The 22,958-nt window shown below is 31.6% G+C and overlaps 1 protein-coding gene and 1 long non-coding RNA gene across 2 annotated transcripts; both read left to right on the top strand.

Moving 5' to 3' along the window:
- The first annotated feature begins 15,215 nt into the window (after positions 1-15,215).
- On the top strand, positions 15,216-16,699 carry LOC127790634 (uncharacterized). The gene is made up of 2 exons (XM_052320215.1): positions 15,216-15,966; positions 16,093-16,699. Exons 1-2 carry the CDS (start codon positions 15,362-15,364, stop codon positions 16,178-16,180), a joined length of 693 nt encoding a protein of 230 aa, XP_052176175.1. The 5' UTR covers positions 15,216-15,361; the 3' UTR covers positions 16,181-16,699.
- Positions 16,700-17,313: 614 nt separating this feature from the next.
- LOC127789891 (uncharacterized) lies at positions 17,314-19,718 on the top strand. Its single transcript, XR_008020684.1, has 2 exons — positions 17,314-17,551; positions 19,466-19,718. It is a non-coding gene; the product is annotated as an uncharacterized LOC127789891 (long non-coding RNA).
- The last annotated feature ends 3,240 nt before the right edge of the window (positions 19,719-22,958 follow it).

Raw genomic sequence — 22,958 nt, 5'->3', positions numbered from 1 at the left:
GAGAGTACCTGATCGGAGAATAACACAAAGGAGAGAAGATTGAGCTCAAGAGGGGTGACTTGCCTTATACAGATATGGAGTCTCTTATAGAGCAATGGGCATCACTATTCTACACTCGACTCGAGGCATGCCATAATTGCACCGTCAGACTTGACGTCGTTTAGCGTCTCATTTTTCAACATTTGGCAGTGTGCCTTTTTTTTTTCAACGCTCGGCGCCTCTATTTTCAACATTTGGCAGTGTGCCTTCTTTCTTTATAGGGCAGTGTGATTGCACTGCCCAAGAAAAGATGGCTACCACCAGCGTCAATTCTGTCTCTCTCAATTCAATTTTTTTTTAATTAATTTTGTTTTAATTTTTATTTTTATTTTTTTAGGTAAATTTTTGTAGACACCTTACCCTCCAACTTAAATTGCGCATTGTCCTCAATTGGCAATAAAAGGATAGAAGATAGGCATACCTAGCGGTCTTCAATACATAAACTCGTATGGAGAAATTTTATTTAGACTGCACATAGAGAAACACTAGTTAAGTAATGCAGAAAAGGAACAACTTATATGTATATATAAAATTATTTTATTATATTTTTATTTTTATTTTTTTTAGAATTTTTTTTTCTTTTCTTCCAATTAAGGATCAAATGAGTGATTGCCCACCTAATCGTATAATATCTCCCATTCACTACACCACTTTTAAAGTTATTTTCAAAATTATATAAATTGATTTTTCTCATGAATGCACATATATATTTTGAAAATATATCGTCCGGAGGTGTTGGTTTTATTATATCCGCGTATGGCACATTAATTTGCACAAACATCTCACACGTGTTTGGTTTAATTTGATCCTTAATAATATCGACTAACCTAAAAGATAGAAATTGAGGGGTAAATGTGGATAAACTTATGATTTTTTCACATTTTGGCTCTCGAATTTTATCCTCTTCTTCCTCCTAAGTTTCTTCTTTTCTTACATCATTTTGGTCTTTTTCTTCCTCCAAGGCGTCATTGACATCTACCTCACTGTGATCAACCACTCTCTCTTCTTGCACCAAAGGGTGTACTGTCCTAGGGGCATCAAGTTTCTCAATTATTTCTCCATTCCTTAAGACAGTCACTCCTATGTCCTGCTCCTGACTTTCACTTTTGATGATGGGTTTTATTAATGGGATTTGGAGTGAGTTGGGATGGACAGGCTCTGACATGCTCAAAGTTTGTGTTAGCTGTGTCAATTGGTTCCTAATGTCCTCTGTAACTCTAATGGTATGTTCTTGACATTTGGACATTTGTGTAAAAATTTCCATTTGGCCTTGCATAAATAGATTGAAGGTATCTTCTAATGAACTCCCATGAGGGGGTTGATATACATCGAATGTTGACCCTTCATTCGTTTGAAATGATTGAGGCTGGGAAAGGAAGTGCTCATGTGGTTGGGCTACAAAATCATTTTCCCATGAGAAATTTGGATGAAAGTGTGAATTAAGGTGATATGCATCAAAGTCCGAATGGTAGTTTTCCTCATGGTTCTGGTAATACATTCCCTCATAGTTGTGTGTGTGTGTGTAACTGGATTGACCATACAATACCTCCTTAAAAGCAGGTATTATAGGGCAGTTATCCGTTAAATGAGCTGAAGTCTCACACACAGCACACCAAACCTCAATTTCATGGTAAGTGGGTAACAAATGGGTAGTGTCTGGTTGCAAATCAAAAGTGGTTTGCCTAAGAGGGTATAGATAATCCTTAAGAGGTCTAGACAAATCAGATTCAAAATGATAATTTTCATCATGATAAGTATCTTGAGCAGACATATTGTAGTAATTTTGAGACATGAGTGTAAAGTTGACAATCCAATTGCAGGTAAAGACTCAGAATGATATGAAAATACTGTTTCAAAATTCTACCTGATCTCAGTCTCATATACAATGCACAAACAAAAATAAAGTAAAAGAGAAATAGAGTTACCGATTTTATCAAGAGATGTTTATTCTTTTTTTTTTTATTTTTTTCTTTTTGTTTTTGCCTTAATCTCCCCGGCAACGGCGCCAAAATTTGACTGCACTCCCACCCTACAATTAAAACACAAAACAAAACACAATAAAAATTTCATATTTTTTTCTTTATTTAGGTGAGAGGTTTATACTCGTCAGTGTACGAGTGCAGTTGTAGTCCAAATTTAAATTTATACTTTCTGGATGAGTCCAGGTCGTCCACTGAGAGATTTATTTATGGCAAAAGAAAAAGAACGTCACACACACGCACACGCATTTAGATGGTTTGATAACATGATTTTTTATGATTTTTATTTAGACAACAGATACTAGATAATAAAGTAAGGCAAAAATTGAAATAACCATTAAACGTAAAAATATGAATTTGGATAGTGCTTGAGTTAAGACAATTTCAGTACCAACCCGTTGATTCCCAAATTTTAGCATAAAAAATTAGCAACATTAATTTAATTTCAGATATGAGGGTTTGTTATTAAATGCAATTAGAGATGATGATAGTTTTAGGTTAAGCAATCCCCATACATGATATGCGGGATTCTAATTTAAGCAACCACCATAAATCCAATTGCAATTAATACACAAAACAACTAAATTAATCATCCGGGTTTGGGTATGATAGCGTTTCCAGTTCTAGTAACTCTCATACATGGCATGAAAGCTCTAAGTTAGGCTTACGCTCCAATCCAAACCTAGTGATTTCTCAATAATTAAGATACACTCATACTGAAATTTAAATTAATGTTACTTATTTAAAGCGCAGCTTTCTTTGGGAATCATTGGCATTGGACACTGTCCTTGCCTTAACCCAAGATTAGATTTAGCTACTCATCTTTATTTGAAAGTTAATTGACAAGAATTTAAATGACATAATTTGAATAACAGAATTTAAATGACGGGAATTAAAATAGTAGAAACTAACCGGCCATTTAGGCGGTGAACATTTAAATGACAAGAATTAAAATTACAGAAATTTAAAGGCATAAACTAACCGGCCATTTAGGCGGTGAATAATTAAATGACAAGAATTAAAATTGCAGAAATTTAAAGGCATAAATTAACCGGCCATTTAGGCGGTGAATAATAAAGTAATAATAAATGACATAAGAATTTAAAAGAAGAAAGGAAGTAAGTAAGATCACAAGAGAGAATACTAAAGAAAATGAGAAAGAACAAGAACAATTCTCAAAGAGAGAATTATAAGGAAACAACTAAACTTTTATTCAAGAATAATAATCACACTTACAAATGCAATCAAGTGAGCTATTTATAGGCCACAAGATGCAATACAAACCACACAATTTCAATTATTCAATTAGACATAATTATATCTAATGGGCACTCACACACTTAAAGTTAAATGGATTTTAGCTATAATACACACCTAATATTAAATGGATTTTAGCTAAAATACATACCTAATAAAGCACTCATAAAGTTAAATGGATTTTAGCTATAATATCCACCTAATAGTTAAATGAATTTTAGCTAAAAAACACACCTAATAAAGCTCTCACATAAAAAATAAAAATAGATTTCTATAAATAGATTTTTAATCTTCATTAGGATTAAAAATAATCCTTGGGCCTTCTCCAAATAATATATTCCATGGGTTGCTCAAATTGGGCCTTAATTCTTCATGGGCTTGAATTCTTCATGGATTTTAATTTTTCATGGGCTTGATTTCTTCATGGGTTTGATTTCTTCATGGACTTGATTTCTTCATGGACTTTAAGTCTTCATGGGCTTGAATTCTTCATGCCTAAAAAAAATAAAAATAATTTAATGTTATTAATAAATTATATATTATATATATGTATTACATATGGCACATATATATATTAGATTATATTATATATATATTACATGCATGCATATAATGATATATATGTATTATATATAATTTTATATATTATTATTATTTACTTTAGAACTTCATTTCATTCATCTTTCAATTTAAAGTTGCATATAACCATAAAATATATATTAATATCTAATTTAAGCCATTTTTAAGATCAAAAGAAGGATATAATTATAACAAAATTTTTACAAAATTAACCACTAATCATTGGGCAGTTAGTTAAAATCTTGTAACTCATGCCCCTATAGCTTATAAATAGGGATCGTGGGATAGGAGTATGATAATAAGGGATTAGCGCGCTTCATTCTGTGAAGGTTGATTTCGGTTTCTATCTTGTGCTTGGGATTGAGTGAGAGAGATAGAGAGAGGTTGGGGATAGCTTGTATTCTCTACATTCTACTAAGCTTTCAGGGTATATGGGCTGGGTAGAATTAAGGTTCTCTTTGTAATCATCCTAAAGGAGTTTCAAGATAGTTGATTTTATGCGTCAAGTAGTCTGGATGTAGGTCTTAATTCAAGACCGAACCAGAATAAATCTCCTTGTGTTCTTACTGTTTTTCTTTCTTCTTGATTGTGGTATCTATATATTGTTTGTGTTCTCGGGTGTGCGAGTGCATGCCTATGGTGAGCTATTTGAGTTGAGAGAATCTGTGGAGTGTTGTGATCTACTCTAACAAGGTGTCTTTCATTTGTTGTTTCTCAACTCCCATGAAACATCTTTTGCTCTGCGACATATTTATATAATTATATATTATATGAAAATTTTCTATGTAAGTTATTTTTATATTTTGATATAAAATATTTTTATTTTATTATAAAATGTGCGTGTACAAACTTTTACTGAAAAGCATTCTAAGTGAAGTTTTAATTTTTGTTGACAATTTTTATGTTAATATTTTTATATATTTACCTTTTTTGATAATTTTATACTAAGTAATCTACCATAAATTATTGTCTCGTGTGGGTATAATGTGTGATTTTTTTTATTTTAAGAAAAATTAAAAAGGAATAAACTATATGTTTGATGATACTGAGAAATCGAATCCACTAGTTAGGTTTTGTTTGACCTCGAGTTGTTGGTTGGACTTCCCTTAGTTTTAGTATTTTGTAAAGGCTATCTCCAACTCGAATGGAAGGATTTTTGCAAATTCACAAGTAAATCAATCAAGATTGAGATTCCTATTTCAATTAAAATTATCATCAAAACCTAGTAGGCCAACTCAAGTCTCAATAAATTTAAGATAAATACGTTCTCTTGGGATTTTCAACCTTACGCGGTTCCCCATCACTCGCATCCTCAATTTCGATATATGAGGTAAATCGCAAGTGGGGGATTTGTCTCATTGCACATGATAAGGAATCAAATCTACGACTTACTGGTGCGAATCTAAGCTTATCGTGGCCCAATCATCTTAGAAAGATGGTATAAGCTAATCTCGATCTCTTTAAATTTTTTTAGAATAATTATTTTTAAATGTTATCAAAAAAAAGATTTTATCCTAAGTGAAGGATTATCTCTAAATGAAAGAAGATGATCTTTCCTATTATTCCCAACATATTTTATTTATTGGGTACTAAGGCTTATACCTTTTTCAATTTTAAATAATTTGTGCCCGATAAGATTGCTTGAAAAGAAGGCAAGGACATGGATATGATGCAAGTCACTTTTTTGATGATTTGGTGCATATACTTGATAGGTACAATATAGCTTTTGAGGGCTTAAAAGAGTATTATATTCATTGGTGATAGGTATGTTGTGGTCTGATTTGTTTAGTTTGCTCTTGGAAAAGAAAACGTTTACATTGAACTCTCTTATTACTAACAAAATATCTAGTGAAATTTATAATATCTTAGTGTTTTTGGTATGTTTACGATTGGACAATAAGTAGAAAAATAAACTTGTGTTCTTTTGTAGTTTGGAGCTCTTTGTAACTCAGGGAATCCTTTGTGGAGCTCTTCTTTGTGTGGTTTGGTTATTTGGATTTATTGTTACCTTTGAGCATTTCATCTATTTTACTGTCCACTTGAGATTTGGTGTTTTGCATATTTTATTTATTAGGTGCTATCGTTTATACCTTTTTTAATTTTAAATAATTTGTGCCTCTTGCTATGGTTTATTGGGTGCTATGGTAAGATTGCCTAAAAGGAAGGCAAGGACAGCGAAAGGTGATTTCTCTGCTTGCTTGCTTTGGTTGAAGATTAAGTAAATCTTGTGATGGATATGAGAGAGAGCAGAACAGACAAGTCACATGAGGAGAGGACAGGATGCGGCGAGAGAGAAAAGCAAGTAATGGCACAGAAAGCAGAATAGATAAGATGTGTTTTATATTAATTATTTTATCCTAAATAATTTTATATTAATTATTTTTAAATATTGTCCAAAAAGAGATTTTATCCTAAGCGAAGGATTATTTCTACATGAAAGAAGATGATCTTTCCTCTAGGATAAGCATTAATTCTCAATATTATTCCCAAAGTATCTCTAGTTCCGGAGGTAAGTTAAAAAAAATAAAATAAGAAAGGATATAATTTGTAAAAAACAAAAGGTTATTTATGTATACTTTCACAAATATTATTATTATATGGGATTTGACATGCCAAATCAGCATAAACATATTATTTTTAAATCGATTTTACATGTTAAATAAAATTACACTCTCAATTTGAATTTAATTGTCAAAATTGAAAGTATTGAATAAAATTAAAAATTCAAAAAAATAATTGAAATATTTTCATTATTAACCATTAAATTAAAATCAGCATCTACAAATATCATCTAATAAACAACAATTAATAGAACTTTAAATTAGAATTTATGACAATAACTATTATCGGTGTTTTAATAACTTAGCATTTAAAATAAGTCATCTAAGCAATAACTAAGCAAAAGATGAATCAATGCGGCACGCCAATTATAGATTCATCTAATAATAATAAGAGAAACATATATCGCAAGATTCAGTTACGACAAGAAGAGAACAATTTGATCTAGTAGTTAATATCTTAACCAATCTCGTAACTCATCAACCTCCAAAAACAATTAGGGCCAATCCATATTGATGCCAATCAAGACACTTTTAAGAAAATCAACCTTCAATTCGAAAAATATTTTAAAACAGATAAGTATATCTTTTAAATATCTAATACAGTGAAGATTAACAAGATAAAAAAAAATAAGGCATCAGTGGCACACCAATGATGGAAGACATCCAAAACCCTTGAACGAGTAACAATACTTTTGAAAAGGCTACAATATTTAGCTTGCTCTAGCAAATTACTAAGACTTATTTTTTTTAATTTTATTTAAATACTACGTATCATTTATTTATATTATATAGATAATCATGTTTAATTTTTAATTAAATTATTTGATGAGTTTTATTCTGCTTTTATCATAAATTTGTGTTAATATTGTTACATAAATATTTTAGTTGTAGGATAATTAATATTTATTAATATATTTTAAAATCTATTAAGGTTTATGTGATAGTTTTTTTTTTTTTTTTAATTTTTATATCATAAGTTTAATTGACATATATTTTACTTTAATTTTGATTGGATGCATTAACAAGCATCTTTACCATTGCCAACGCGGAAGGTAGCTTTCCGATTGTCCTTTAATTTTGTGAAGCAGCATTGATATTTACAATTTACATTGTACTCCAGGGCCAGGCCATACAAGAAACATGCACGCACATATACAGATATATATTATATTTGAATATCTTATTAAAAGAAATAAATAAATCGTCAACTTAGAGATTTAGAAGAACAATAAACTAAATTTATTTAGAGATAAATCATATATGACTCTACATCAGGACTTTCACTCTCTCTCTCTCTCTAAATAACAAAATATCCAAGAACACTTATAATATCATGAAAAAAAAGCATTTATATGAATGAACTCTTATATTACTAAAAGTGTACTCTATCTATGAATTAGATAATTGACTTTAGAGGTTTAACTCTCTAATTTCTTGTCTTCGAGTTGTTTGGCATGATTTCTTGAGAAAATATATAATTTCTGAGATATCTCTGTTTGGATTCATAATTCTTATTAGACGTAAATTATGGTCTTGTATCTTTAGAAGTTGGCAGAGAAAAGAATGATGAAATATCTTTTTCGACTTCTAGTTGGCTGATGATCAACGGTTTTAGAAATTCTTTATTTGCGAGTGTCCATTGATGCATCCTTTCGATTATTTTCTCATTCTTTGTTAATACTACTAAGACATATAAGCTGTCCTTAAAAAAATTATCTACGAAGGATTCCTTTCGAAAATAATTTGCATCTACAACCTTTTCTTCTTGATCAATCCTAATAGTATGTTGGTTGATCATCTTACTTGGTTTTTGGCTGATTTTCTTACTTTCTCTCTTTTTTCTACAAGTTTTGTTCTTCTTATGTGTGCATATATTGAGAGAATATAATTTATTTTCCAATAGTTATAGATATATGATAAACCAAAATTTGGAATAAAAATGATTTGTCATTATGATCAATCCAAAACCATATAGAATTCATAAATTTTGTTGAATTTGGATAAGGAGAGCAAGGACCAAGGCTAAGTTAAGATTAACCAATTTTATAGATCAGATATTCATTTAGGGATATTCATTCTATGTGTCATATCCCTTAGGATATAATCTTTTCTCCAAAGATTATCTCCTTAAAAATAAATTAAAAAAAATTGAGAAGATATTTGACTATTTGACAACTTTTTTATTCTGAATGCTATTTAACCCTTTTGTTGGATGCTTTTAAAGAGATCATTTTTAGTACAAACTTCTTCATTGCAAAGAGATTTAAAAGAATAATAAACTGAATTTATTTAAGCATGAATGCTATTTTAACTCTACAATAGGACTTTCCCCCTCTTTACATGCCAAAATATCTAATGAAACTTATAATATGTTGAAGAAGCAAGTGTTTATGATGATTGCTCTAGTTAAACGAGTTAATTATTATGCATGCATATAATGAGAGTATTAGTCATTAAGATCAATCCAAAATCATAAAGGATTCACAAAATTTATTGATTTTGAAGGTTTGGTACTTTGCGTATTTTATTTATTGGGTGTTGGGGCTTATATCTTTTTCAATTTTAAATAATTTGTGCCCCTTGGAGGTAAGACTTCCTAAAAAGAAGGCAAGGACATGGATAGGATGCAAGTCATTTTTTTATGATTTGGTGCATATGTAGCGGCTCTCTCTCGGATAATCTTGCTAGCATAGAAAATCCGAAAGGAGGTCGTCACAAAATAGATACAGAAGCAATAACTCAGATTAAACACCATTTTTTTTTCTTGCTCACTGATCATCAAGAGCCAAAATAAAACATTTCCAATAACATTTTAACTTACATGATCCCTTGGCTTAATGGCCATATAAATCAAAATATAAGGGCAATTATCATTTACAAAATGAATCTCACTCTACATACCCTCAAAACAATCCATACCTTTTCGGCTAGTATATCTTTGTACACCACTAAACCCGGGCTCTAGCCTCACTAGACTCGCCCTCAGCAATTGCTTTTCCCTTACCTAGAATGACAAGAATAAATAAGGTGAGCCACAAGGCTCAGTAAGTATATATTACAACAAATAGAGCAATAGAGTTAAGGCATGGATAAATCAAAGTGAAATAGACCCGACTTCCCAAGTACGAGTAGTATTTCCCATTAGTTCTCATCATTAAAATCATTCCCCTACCATTATGATTGTGCATTTTATGTATCGTTCCATTTCTCGTGATTACATAGATTCGCAGATGTCACATTAGCTCACAAGGCCTTACTTTACCATGCATGCATACACATATACAACAAAAATCATTTAGCCATACCTATGGCTAGAGTATCACCTACTGGGTTTATGGCCACCGTATGCGTTAGGCACTCTTTAGGATATCATTTTCTCACATCACGATACATAGTCGCATCGCAAAATAATAGGTGTGCAAATAACAATACCATGCAATACTCATGAAGGTTTCAAGTAAACATATCGAACATTCTTCATTATTAGAAATGTTCTCATCATAATCTTCATACGCACTTAGACATTTCAAGATTATATCCTCACATGAGCCAACCAATAATATTTTCATTAATCACATAATTTCCATTTCTCACTACACATGATAAACTTCCCTTCTATAAGACACCCTCATATCATGAAGAAGCTTTCTAAATCTCATTTAGACACTACAAGATGTTTGGGGAAGGAATCACAAGCATTTTAGAAGAAACGGACCAAAAAGGATAGAGTTAGTCAACAAATAGAAGCCATTCTGTCGATTAACAGAAACCCATAAATCCACTTAGTCGATCGAAACAAAAGGTTAGTCGACAAAAAGAATTAATACATTCTATTAGTTGACCGAATAAAAGAGTTAGTTGACCAACTAATGACTTAGTCGACCGATGAAGAAGACTTAGTTGACTAAATAGGGACTTGGTCGACCGATTGAAATTGACCGATTGAAATACTTGGTCGATTAATAGAAGCCAAATTACCTACTTAGTTGATAGAAGCATAAATTTAGTCGACTAACAGAACCTCATACACCCACTTAGTCGACGGAATGAGGACTTAGTCGACTAACAGAGGTCTGAAACTTAAAAATAACAAAGACAACCCACAAAACTCAACATCCAAAACAAGATACATCAAAACCTTGCTTCTCTAAAATTCTTAATCAATCAAGTGTCATTCCTTTGAGAATTTAGGGTGAGCTAAACCCTAACGACAACTCTCGAAAAGACCCATCAATGATAAAACACAAAGTTTAAAGAAATGAGAAAATAACCCACCAATCAATATAGGCTCAAGATTAGATCTTCTAAGAAAATAGAAGATTCAAAGACAAAGGAACCAAGAAGGAAATCAACTTAACCCAAGAGAAAAAGAATGAAAGCTTGCATTAACAAGGAAAATCAACATGGACTTGCATTGAAATAACATAGAAGGAACAAGAACTTGCATTTAGAATGAGAACTTGCCTAAAAAAAAAAACAAGAAGGTAAGGGAACTTGCCTTAACTATGCTTAGTCCAAAGAGAAGAACAACTAGCTACAACTTCCACCCTTGAAGCTTCAATGGAGATTGACAATGGAAGAAGAAGAAGAAGATGATGATGATGACCGATCGAGGGAGGAGGGAAGGAGATAGAAAGGGAGACAAGGAAAAGAAAGAAGCATGGGGGAAGGATGGCTGCCATCAGCTTTCCAACCACCCTCATTGGCCAAATTACCACTTTGCCCCTCTCTTTTACATACACACCACAACTATTCATTAAACCCATTTTGGTTTTTTGCCACTTTTTGTTTTCTTTTTCATTTTCCTTTTTTACCCAATATTACTCATAAATTCATTTATAATAATACTCATTTAGGAAATTCCCATTTCACCCTTACTTTTCACACACACAATGAACAACTTCAAGCCCTCATTAGATTTTTCATAATTCATTCATTTTGATTAATTAAAATACACAAATTTTTATGTTTATGGGCCTAATACCCATTTCATTATCTCAACTCGATGGTCCCATTACTTCTTAGGCCCAAGGGCTTCACAACTTCATCTTAAATAAAACACAAGCCAATACATTTGGCTTCAACCCAATTTTCTTTAAAAACTCAATCCCTTAAATTAGGCACATCACAATTTTATAGCACTTAATTCTGGAGGCTAATTTATCACACATAAATCATATAGTTCAAGTAAAACTCTAAGCCCACTAACGAGTTGTTACAGTATATATGCCTGATGGGTATAATATAACTTTTGAGGGCTTAAAAGAGTATTATATATTTAGTGGTGATAGGTATGTTGTGGTCTGATTTGTTTGGTTTGCTCTTGGAAAAGAAAGCGTTTACATTGAACTCTCTTATTACTAACAAAATATCTAATGAAATTTATAATATCACAATGTTTTTGGTATGTTTATGATTGGACAATAAGTAGAAAAATGAACTTGTGTTCTTTTGCAGTTTGGAGCTCTTTGTGACTAGGGAATCCTTTGTGGACTTTTCTTTGTCTGGTTTTCTTATTTGGATTTATTGTTACCTTTGAGCATTTCATGTATTTTACCGTCCACTGAAGGTTTGGTGTTTTGCGTATTTTATTTATTGGGTGTTGTGGCTTATACCTTTTTCAATTTTAAATAATTTGTGTCTCTTGGAGATAAGATTGTTGTGGCTTATACCTTTTTCAATTTTAAATAATTTGTGCCTCTTGAAGATAAGATTGCCTAAAAAGAAGGTAAGGACATGGATAGGATGCAAGTCACTTTTTTGATGATTTGGTGTATATGACTGATAGGTACAATATAGCTTTTAAAGGCTTAAAAGAGTATTATATATTCATTGGTGATAGGTATGTTGTGGTCTGATTTGTTTGGTTTGCTCTCGAAAAAGAAAATGTTTACATTGAACTCTCTTATTACTAACAAAATATCTAATGAAATTTATAATATCATAGTGTTTTTGGTATGTTTATGATTGGATAATAAGTAGAAAAATGAACTTGTGTTCTTTTTCTGGAGCTCTTTGTGACTAGGGAATCCTTTATGGAGCTCTTCTTTGTCTAGTTTTCTTATTTGGATTTATTGTCACCTTTGAACATTTCATGTATTTTACTGTTGGTTTGGTGCTTTGCTTATTTTATTTATTGGCTGGTGTGGCTTATATCTTTTTCAATTTTAAATAATTTGTGCCTCTTGGAGATAAGATTGTTGTGGCTTATATCTTTTTTAATTTTAAATAATTTGTGCCTCTTGGAGATAAGATTGGCTAAAAAGAAGGCAAGGACATGGATAGGATGCAAGTTATTTTTTTATGATTTGGTGTATATGGCGGATAGGTATAATGTAGCTTAGGTATGTTGTCTAGTTTAATTTGTTAGGTTTGCTTTTGAAAAAGGAAACATTTACATTAATAAACTCTCTCATTATTAATAAAATATCTAATAAAATTTATTATATTATAAAAAATAAACATTTGTATTAACGAACTCTTGAGTGTTTTTGGTATGTTTATGATTAGACACTAAGTAAAAAAATGAACTTGTGTTCATTTGCTGTGAACGCCAGATCATTACCATGATCCTTAACTAATCACAATACTCTTGAAAATACATTAATATTTAGCTTATTCTAAGTAAATTATTGAGATTTTTTTTAATTTTATTTAAATACTACCTATTATTTATTTATATTATATGAATAATTATGTTTAATTTGTAATTAAATTATTTGATGAGTTTTATTTTGTTTTCATCATAAATTTGCATTAATATTGTTGCATAAATTTTTTTAATTGTAGGATAATTTATATTCCTAGTATACTTTTAAATCTCTTAAGACTCTGATAATTTTCTTAAATTTTTATACCATAGCTTTAATTGATATATATTTTGCTTTAATTTTGGTTGGTAGCCTTCGTCGCTGTGGATGCAATCTGAATAAATTCCTATTAGTAAAACGCTGAAGGTAAGTTTACGGTTGAATCATTGATAGCCCATTTTTGTCATTGCCGACACGGGAAGTTGCATTTCCGATTGATTGTCCTTTGCGTAGCGGAAGTCAGCTTTCCAATTCCACGGCTTTGCCCCACTCGACTCCACTTTGCAATTACAAGACAGCCGCATCAGTTCATTGCATTCACGCGCATTATTGCAAAACGCGGGATGTAGCTTTCCGATTGATTGTCCTTTGCACAGCCAAAGTTGACTCCGTGACTCACAGCGAAAAGGTTATTCCTCTGCTTGCTTGCTTCCTTTGGTTGAAGATTAATTTTTGAAAAGCATTCCATCTGAAGTTTTAATTTTTGTTGACATTTTTACGTTATTTACCTTTTTAGATAATTTTATGTTACGTCATCTATCATAAATTATTGTCTCGCGAGTTGTATGGATATAATGTGTGATTTTGTTTTATTTTAAGAAAAATTTAAAAAATAAACTATATATTTGATGATACCGGAAAATCGACCCACTAATTAGACTTCATTTGACTTCAAATTGTTGGTTGGATTTCGTTCAGTTTTACTATTTTGCATAGCCTTCTCCAATTCGAATGAAAGAATATAAGCAAATTTATCAAGACTGAGATTCTTACTTCAACTAAAATATGTAGTAGACTAACTCGAGTTTCAATAAACTTAAAATAAACGTATTCTTTTAAATTTTAGGAAGATGGTAATCCTGGCATGGTGACGTTTGGACGTCACTCACACGTCTTCCAAGACTTCAACATAAGGAATTCTAGGTCATGTGAAGGTCATTTTTAGACACAACATCATAAAAAGATGAAAATGACAACACATTAAAATATCCCTCATTGATGCTTAGTTAGTTATGGAGTTACTATATTACTAAGGGATTCACATTAAGCTTCACATACATATATAATGATGAAAATATCCTTCATCCTTAGTTCATCTCTGTTATTTTTTTTTCCTTTTTTATCTCACATCTTAATTAATAAATACTAATTTAATTGATATAAAAACTTCAAATTAAATTACTCCAAAGTACTCTTATTTTACGTCGATAAGGTCTTTGATGGAGTTAATTGTAACATTGGAAACGAGGAAAGAGAAAAGCAAGCAAAGAGATGAGAGAGAGAGAGAGAGAGTAGAATAAACAATCTATGTGAGGGAAGGACAGGGCTGTGAGGAGAGAGAAAAGTAAGCAATGAGATAGAAGGGAGAACAAACAAGCCACATGAAGAGAGAGGTAAAAGGGGGGAATAGATTTTACTTTAATTTTAGTTGGTAGCCTTTGTCACCGTTATATGGATGGATGCATTAACAAGCATTTTCCTTTAGGGCTATTAATATCAAAAAGTTAAATTTTTTTGAGTTCTAGCGATTTTATCTAATTTTTTTAATTTTGATAATTAAGGTTGAATTTGTAAAATTAATTATATTTTTATCCAAATTGCAATAACGGACTACCTGACCATTATTTTAATAGTAATTTTTTTATAATAAAATGTCAAATACATTTTTTTTAGTATGTGAGTTTAATTTTTTTAATGTAGAAAAATCAGATAAACAAATCACCTTTCACTTTCTTTTTAAATAACTCTAAACAAAGAGTCACTTTCATCTTAGACCAATTTTTTAGATGGTTCCATGACAAATCATCCTTTCTCTTTTTATTTTTATACAGTTCTTAAAAAATTTTAACAGATAACAAAATCATTTTATAAGAAATAATAAATAATTATTTCACAAAAATAATTAAAGCAATACACACATATATACATTCACTAGAATTTTTTGAAATACAAGATAGAATATTATACTCCCTTAAAAAGGTGCAAAAAAAAAAAAAAAACATAAACTCTCTAACTATATTACACATAAATGTTAAAACAATCACTTTTTTTTTAGAATCACACAGTAAGCATAAGCACATTTGGATGTCAAGTCTCAACCAATGTTTCGTCTCATCACCAAAAGCGAAGCTCTAGAATGATTGTCAACAACTTACTCTTATGGGATTGCCAAGGGTTCAAGCATGTTATTGATCTCAATGGCACAATAAGCATTGGTGAAGAGCAGTTAGTTGATGTGAAAAGGTTAACACTCAATAGTTTACCTGAGTTGGTGCTTCTATGGAACAAGAATCTTCATGAAATTGGGAGCCTTCGAAGCTTAAAGGCACTAATTATTGAAAACTGTTCTCATCTAAGAAGTTTGTTTACGCATTCCATGGCCACGGCTCTTCAACACTTAGAAATGTTATCAGTGAGATCTTGTGAAATGATGGAAGAGATTATTATTATTATTGAAGAGAATAATATTAATTTTGTAGGAGAAGAGAAGGCAACTTGCCATATTGAGTTTCCAAAATTAGAAGTGTTGATTCTATTTGACCTACCAAGCCTCAAAAACTTTTGCAACGATGAAAGAGGTTCATTTAGCTTTTCATCATTGTGTAGTATTGACGTGCAGCGTTGCCCAAAGATGAAAACCTTTGCTTCTGGACAAATTTCCTTGCCGCAAGGGATGATACAAGCCAGGGTAGGAGATGAAATGATTGAAATCACAAATCTTAATGCATTTTTTGAGTCCAGGTAAAATTGCAAAATTTTACACAATTTTTGGGCATTCAGTGTATATTCACTCACACTATTTTATGTACTCTAATTTGTTGCATTCTCAAATTCTGTGGGTATTAACTTGTCATCTTTTTTTGACAGGAATGAGAATAACAACCGCATGATGATAACCATAAACTGGGGAGATGACTATGACGAGGGTGAATATGACTCCGATGTTGATATTTAGAGTGAAGATGATTGATGTTGATATTGCAGAGTTGTGCTAATCTCTAGGCATCAAGGGGTATTCAAAAAGATACATTTTCCAATTGGATACTTAAGAGGAACCAGAGGCGTAGACGCAGTTTACCAAGGTGAGGGGAGATGTTGAAGTCGATCAATTAGTAGCAGGAAAGGTGTAGAAAAAATAAGGAGGTTTGCCTATTGCTATAGTTGCAATTGGGAGTTGCATGAAAGGGTGAGGAAGCTCAATGCTCTAGTCTTGACGAATTAGAGAATTCCCCGGTAAAATTGTAGAAGTTGAGGATGCAAAGTCATGCTTCTTGCTCAAGTCTAGTCTTTGTTCGGAGAAGATGCCAAAATTTATTCTATATATTGATGATTTGGCCAGATATGTCTTGGCCTTGAGGTTGTAAGAATTTTGAAGTACAAGCTATGGTTAATCTTTCCTAAAAAGATTTTGGTTGTTGCTAAATGGAAACAGAAATGAGCTTTCAAATATCAATGATGCTTACTTACAAGAACATTAATGTTATGAGCTGAGCTGCCTCCTAGGAGAACCCACCCCGGACGGAAATCATCCTTAACACGATACGATGCTCAAGAATCCAGATAACCACTAAGGCAGCTGTAGTGACAGACCACATCTCTACTGTGAATGGTTAATTTGAGAAATCTTTTGAGGTGACGATTCAATTGCGTTCATATGTATTGTTCATTCAAATCCATCGTCATTCCCTTTCTGTTGTTAATTATGATCTCTGTTTGATTAATTCATATTATTATTCCTTAACAAATATTAGCAAAAGTTATGAAAATTGGAAAAAGATTAGGAATAATTAATATGAAGTAGATCTTTGCAAATCTGCCAATATTTTAAATCTAAATTAACTACAAATAAAATAATAATCAAATTAAATGTGGGAAGTGTTATTTAGATATTTAAGACTAATAATTAATAAAATTCTTTTATATTTATGTATTATACTATATCTCTCATTAATATAAATATATTATATATCAAACATCTATTTTGATCCTGAAAATAATATTTTTAAATTAAATTATTATTAAAATTAGAATTTAACCCTGTCTCTCCCCCTATATATATACACACACTCATCGTGCTCAACTCTTTCATGCAATTGGAGCATCACTCTCGCACGCACTTGTTCTCTCTCTCTCTCTCTCTCTCTCTTGTATGCCATGAGTCCAACTATGATGTCCAGTGATTCCATTGCGATCGGCAACAACGCAAGAATCAAATTCATTTACAATTACGGTGGCAGAATCGCCTACCGTTCCACTGACGGCAAACTCATTTATGTCAGTGGCTTGACCAAAGTCCTTGTCGTTGCTTGCGCCATCAAATTCCAAGGTAACTTGTTTATTAATTTTCAAATACTGCCAGTTTTTTAAGAAATTTATAGAATAGTGAAACAGGGTTGTACCACTTGTTGAATGTGTGAACTCACAATTTAATTTGATTCGGTGACCATGTATATTCAAGGGTGTGCAAACGGTCAATCAAATCCATTAACCGACTAAATTGAATCGAAAAGCAAATCGAGTGAATTAGATAATTAACTTGAGATGTGTAACTCTTTAATTTATTGGTTTTGAGTCATCTAGTGTGATTTCTCGAGAAAGTATATAACTTTTGAGATATCTTTGTCTGAAAGCATGACACTTATTGAACGTAAAGAGTGGCCTTATATCTTTAAAAGATGGTAGAGGAAAAAATGTGAAGTCTCTTTTGACACTTAGCTGACTGATGCTCAATGATTTTATAAATTCTCTATCTATGACTATCCATTGATGCATCATTTTGATTCTTTTTTCCTTCTTTATTAAAATTATCGAGACATCTAAGTCATCTTTAAAAAAATTATTTGTGAAGGATTCATCTTGGAAATAATTTGTGTTTGCCACTTTCTTTTTCTTGATGAATGTTAAAAGTATGCTGATCATCTTGCTTGGTTACTGATTGATCTTCTTACTTTTTTTCTTTTCTTTATGTGTGTTCTTTTTATGTGTGCATATAATTAAAGAATATAATATGTTTTTCAATATTTATAGACACATGATAAATCAAAATCTGAAGAAAAATGAATTCGTCATTAAGATCAATTCAAAATCATATAAGATTCATAAATTTTGTTGATTTTGGATAAGGAGTAAGGACCAAAATCAACTCTCATGATTAGATAATTTTTTGAATCAGAAAGAATTAGGAATTGACACGAAAATTTTCAAAATCAGCCTAAAATTTTTATCTTTATTAAATTATTAATTACAGATTTTAAAATGAAAATATTGATTATTAAAATATTTTGATTTATAAAAATATATTTATATGAATTATTCATCCATATCGTGGTCTAGTCTTTCCATCAATTTCTTGATATTGTGTGTTCTATTGTTGTTAATGTTCATTCTTCATTTTAATTCCTAATATTGGTAATGGATTACTATCGTTTACTAATTTATATATTTATTTTTTAAATTAGTCTTATTCTTATTTTTATTTTTTTTAATTTTAAATGAGTAATTATGACTCATTGAAGTTTTAAAATATATTTTTTGTTTTCATCTCAATTTTTATATTTATTTTAATTTTAAATAAATAATCAAAATTTATTAACGATCGTTATTATCATTCTTATAGCTTCAACCAACTTAAATTGAGAGATTCGGCCGTAACTTTCTCCCTAAAATTAAGGCTCAAAAGGGGTGTAGAGAGCTTTGTTGCCTAGTCTCGTGGCCCAAATGGTGAGCACACCCTAACGATAATGTTGGTCCAAATGGCTTTCTATTTTGTGGGGGAAAAAAAACAAAAAGAAAAACAAATGAGTCTTACAACAAAAATTAAAAATAATGGCCTGGCTTTCTATTTTGTGGGGGAGAAAAATAAAAAGAAAAACAAATGAGTCTTACAACGAAAATTAAAAATAAAGACTCTAAACTACCAAAATATATTTACATTCCTTCTAACATAAAAAATATATACAAATGCCAAATGAATCTACAAATAGCTTCACTTTTAATTTTGAACTCCCAATCTTCATGAGTCTTGCCTCCCTAAGGATTGTAAGGATTTTGTTTCCAAAAGCAGCTGTACTCTTATTTCCAAAAGTTCCTACTTTCAGTAGTACTTCTCTCGACTTTCATAACAATCAGGTGTGTTCTTGGCATATGATATTGAATCACTGTCATTGAGCTAGCTAGCTGATACTAGGGAAAGTTTTTTCCTTCTTGTGGGGATGTTAATGTTCTTTCATTTAGAGTGCAGGAATGTTGTGTTGGTATGGTGAAGCAGATTGCTATTTGTGGGCAGGGTTTGTAATATTAGCTGGGGTGGTGCGTTAGAAGTATTACACTTTCAGTAGGGTTTCAATGAGTAATGCTGCTGACTTGATGATATTTGTCCAATTCATCATTGTGGGCATTTATGATGTTGAAGGGGGATGTCATTTAAAAATATTTGGAAATTTGTTGTTAACACAGGATTTCTAATTCTTTCCAATTTAGAAAATTTTCAATTACTAAGGCCTAAAACGGGTGCGGAGCTTTGTGGGCCAGCCTCTTGGCCCGGACGGCGGGCCCACCCGAACCATAATGTTTGCCCAAATGCCTTTTAATTTTGCCGGGGGAGGAAAAAAAAAGAGTATTTTATTTTGGTGGGCTCTCCAGCTTCATCAAGGGAACTGGTGAGACAAGGAAAGTTACACCAGAAAGACGAATTTTAATTATTATATTATAGTTTCGATATTAGGATTTAGGCTTTGTTTAAATTTTAAAATTCAGATTTGAATAATTGTACTTGAAACCGAATGGGGGTGGGTTGTTTAGTGGTATAATTAATTATTTAATAAAAATTAATATTTTTTGACTGATTTTGGAAAAATTTGAGTAAGAATTCATAATTCTCTGCTATTTACAACATCTAATCATGAGTTACTTTGATCCTTACTCTCCTTATCCAAAATCAACAAAATTTATGAATCCTATTTGATTTTGGATTCATCCTAATGACAAATCATTTTCCTTTCAAATTTTTGGTTTATCATATATCTATAAATATTGGAGAACATAATAGCTTCTCTCATTATACACACAGATAAGAAAAACACATTACAAAGAGAAGAAAAAAGAAGATTATTCAAAACCAAACAAGATGATTAACATATTTTCAAGATCTATGAAGAAGAAGAAGAAGGTGGCAGATGCAAGTTATTTCCAAGAACAATCCTTCATAGATAATTCTTTTAAAGATGGTCTAGATGTTCCAATAGTATTAACAAAAAATGAGACAAGAATCGAAAGGATGCATCAATGGGAAGTCGTAGATCGAGAATTTCTAAAATCATTAAGCATCAGGCAACTAGGTGTCGAAAGAGAGAATTCGCTGTTCTCTTCTCTGCCAACTTCTAAAGATACAAGACCACCATTTATGTTCAATAAGAATTATGAGTCCAGACAGAAATATCTCAGAAGTTATATATTTTCTCGAGAAATCATACCAAACAAATCAAAGATAAGTAATTAAAGAGCTAGACCTCTCAAGTCAATTATGCAATTCACTTAGTGCATGGACATAGTGAATTTTTAGTAATACAAGAGTTTATTAATGTAAAGAGTTACTTTTTCATGATATTAAGTTTCATTGAATATTTTGTTAATAATACAAGAGTTTATTAATGTAAACGCTTTTTCAAAAGCAAACCACATAATTCCTACGACCAATAAATATAATACTTTTAAGCCCTCAAAAGCTCTATTATACCTATCAGGCATATATGCCAAATCACTAGAAAAGCAACTTGCATCCTATGCATGTCCTCGCCTTATATTTAGGCAATTCTACCTTCAACAGACACAGATTATTTAAAACTGAAAAAGGTGTAAGCCACTGCACCCAATAAATAAAATACGCAAAACACCAAATTCGCAATAGGCAATAAAATACATGAAATGATCAATGGCTACAATAAAATCCAAATAAGAAAACCAAACAAAGAAGAGCTCCACAAAGGCTTCCAAGAAAAATCAGCCCTCCCCCGGTCACAAAGAGCGCCAGACAAGAAAAGAACACAAGTTCATTTTTCTATCTATTGTCTAATCATAAACATACCAAAAAAACTCAGTTCATTAGTGTAAACGTTTACTTTTCATAATATTGTAAATTTCATTAGATATTTTGTCATATAAAGAAAAAGAGAGAGAGAGAGTGTGTAACGCCCCACTTTCCCGGGTGCGTTAAGACTTGGGACAATAATTTTTTTCTTTCAAATACTAAAACTAAACCACATCATACCTCGAATCGGTCCCAGAACGCCCAATCATTTATCTCGAAAGAGAATCATTATACACATCAAATGCAAAAGCAAGATCGAAACCTGGTATCTTAACAATGATTATAAATCTATTCTTACATCTTCATTAACTACAAGGATATACATCAACATTTCTCAAAACATTCAGAATTCAAAGTAGCAGAACTTAAATACATGGGCTACATAACATACATTTCACTCTTCATGCACTTTATTAAGTGCCATTTCATGCCTCATTTATCCTTGTATCTGCTACAATCTCCACCTGGAATATTCAAATATTCCAGGGACAAAGCCCAAATTAGATGATGAATCATCTAAGTAAGGGTACATAATGTTATGTCATGTATGTATGCAATGTCTTTTATCGTAGGTGTCAACTACACCCCTCATGCTACCTACCATTTTTGCGGCCACCTCTTTCGAGGCCGAGGTGTATGGGTGAACCCTTGGTAAAGCAGCGGTGCTAGTTCGTACTCCCTATGGCCACAAATGCGCGTGATCGATGATATCAACGTGTATTTATGTATTTCATAGTCATGTATGCAATCTACGTGATGGATACATATCAGAGCATGTCAATATGATGAAAACATTTTCGATGAACATAAATCACTTACAAACCAAGCATTTTTCATAAACTAACTTAAATTGCGAAGTACCACTTACCTTCTCAAGCTTATCGGGCTACCTCGATATTCGTGTCTTGCCTCGTGCATCGCCTTGATTTGCGTGCCAACCTCAAAATTTGACAAGTCACTTCAAATTATTCCTCAAAGCATCCTAATCACCATAATTATTTAAATAAACATTAAAACCTATTTTTCCATAATTTTTGACATTTTTTTTCTATTTCTTCATAATTTTCCTCAATAAATCCAAACTAAATATTTCTAAAATATTTTCTCAAATATTCTTCTACGACAATTCATAAAATAATATTCTTGAATTTCTGAAATTTTCTAAGAAATTTTACTTACCTTGACTTAGTCTCTCCGGCTTCCCCAGTATGCGTGCCATATTCTCGAAATGCGTGCCTGAACTATTTTCTCGCCCAAAATTTTTAGAATATTAGCAAATATCTAAATCCTATTTTTCAGGATTTTTTCGAAGACTTTTCGATAATTTTTTTTTCATTTTCTTCCCATTTTTCCTTTTATTGTTTTCCTTTCTTTTTGTTTTCTTTTCTTCTTTTTTTTTCCTCTTCTACTGTTCATCTTCTTCTTCCCTGCTTCCACGAACCAGCTTCTTCTTCCTCTCTCTCTTCTTTCTTCTTTTCTTCTTCTTCTTCTTCTTTCTCTTCTCTTCTTCTTCTTCTCCTTCTCTTCTTCCTCTATTTCTTTTCCAGCGCACGGACTGCATCTTCTTCTTCGTGCGATCGTCGCCCGTGCGCTGCCGCCTCCCTTGCCAGCCGCTTCCGCCTCACCCAACCACTGCACCGGCCGCACC

The sequence above is a fragment of the Diospyros lotus genome, chromosome 14 (assembly GCF_014633365.1).
Source record: "Diospyros lotus cultivar Yz01 chromosome 14, ASM1463336v1, whole genome shotgun sequence".
NCBI classification, from domain to species: Eukaryota; Viridiplantae; Streptophyta; class Magnoliopsida; order Ericales; family Ebenaceae; genus Diospyros; species Diospyros lotus.
This window is presented reverse-complemented; position numbering and strand designations above follow the sequence as displayed.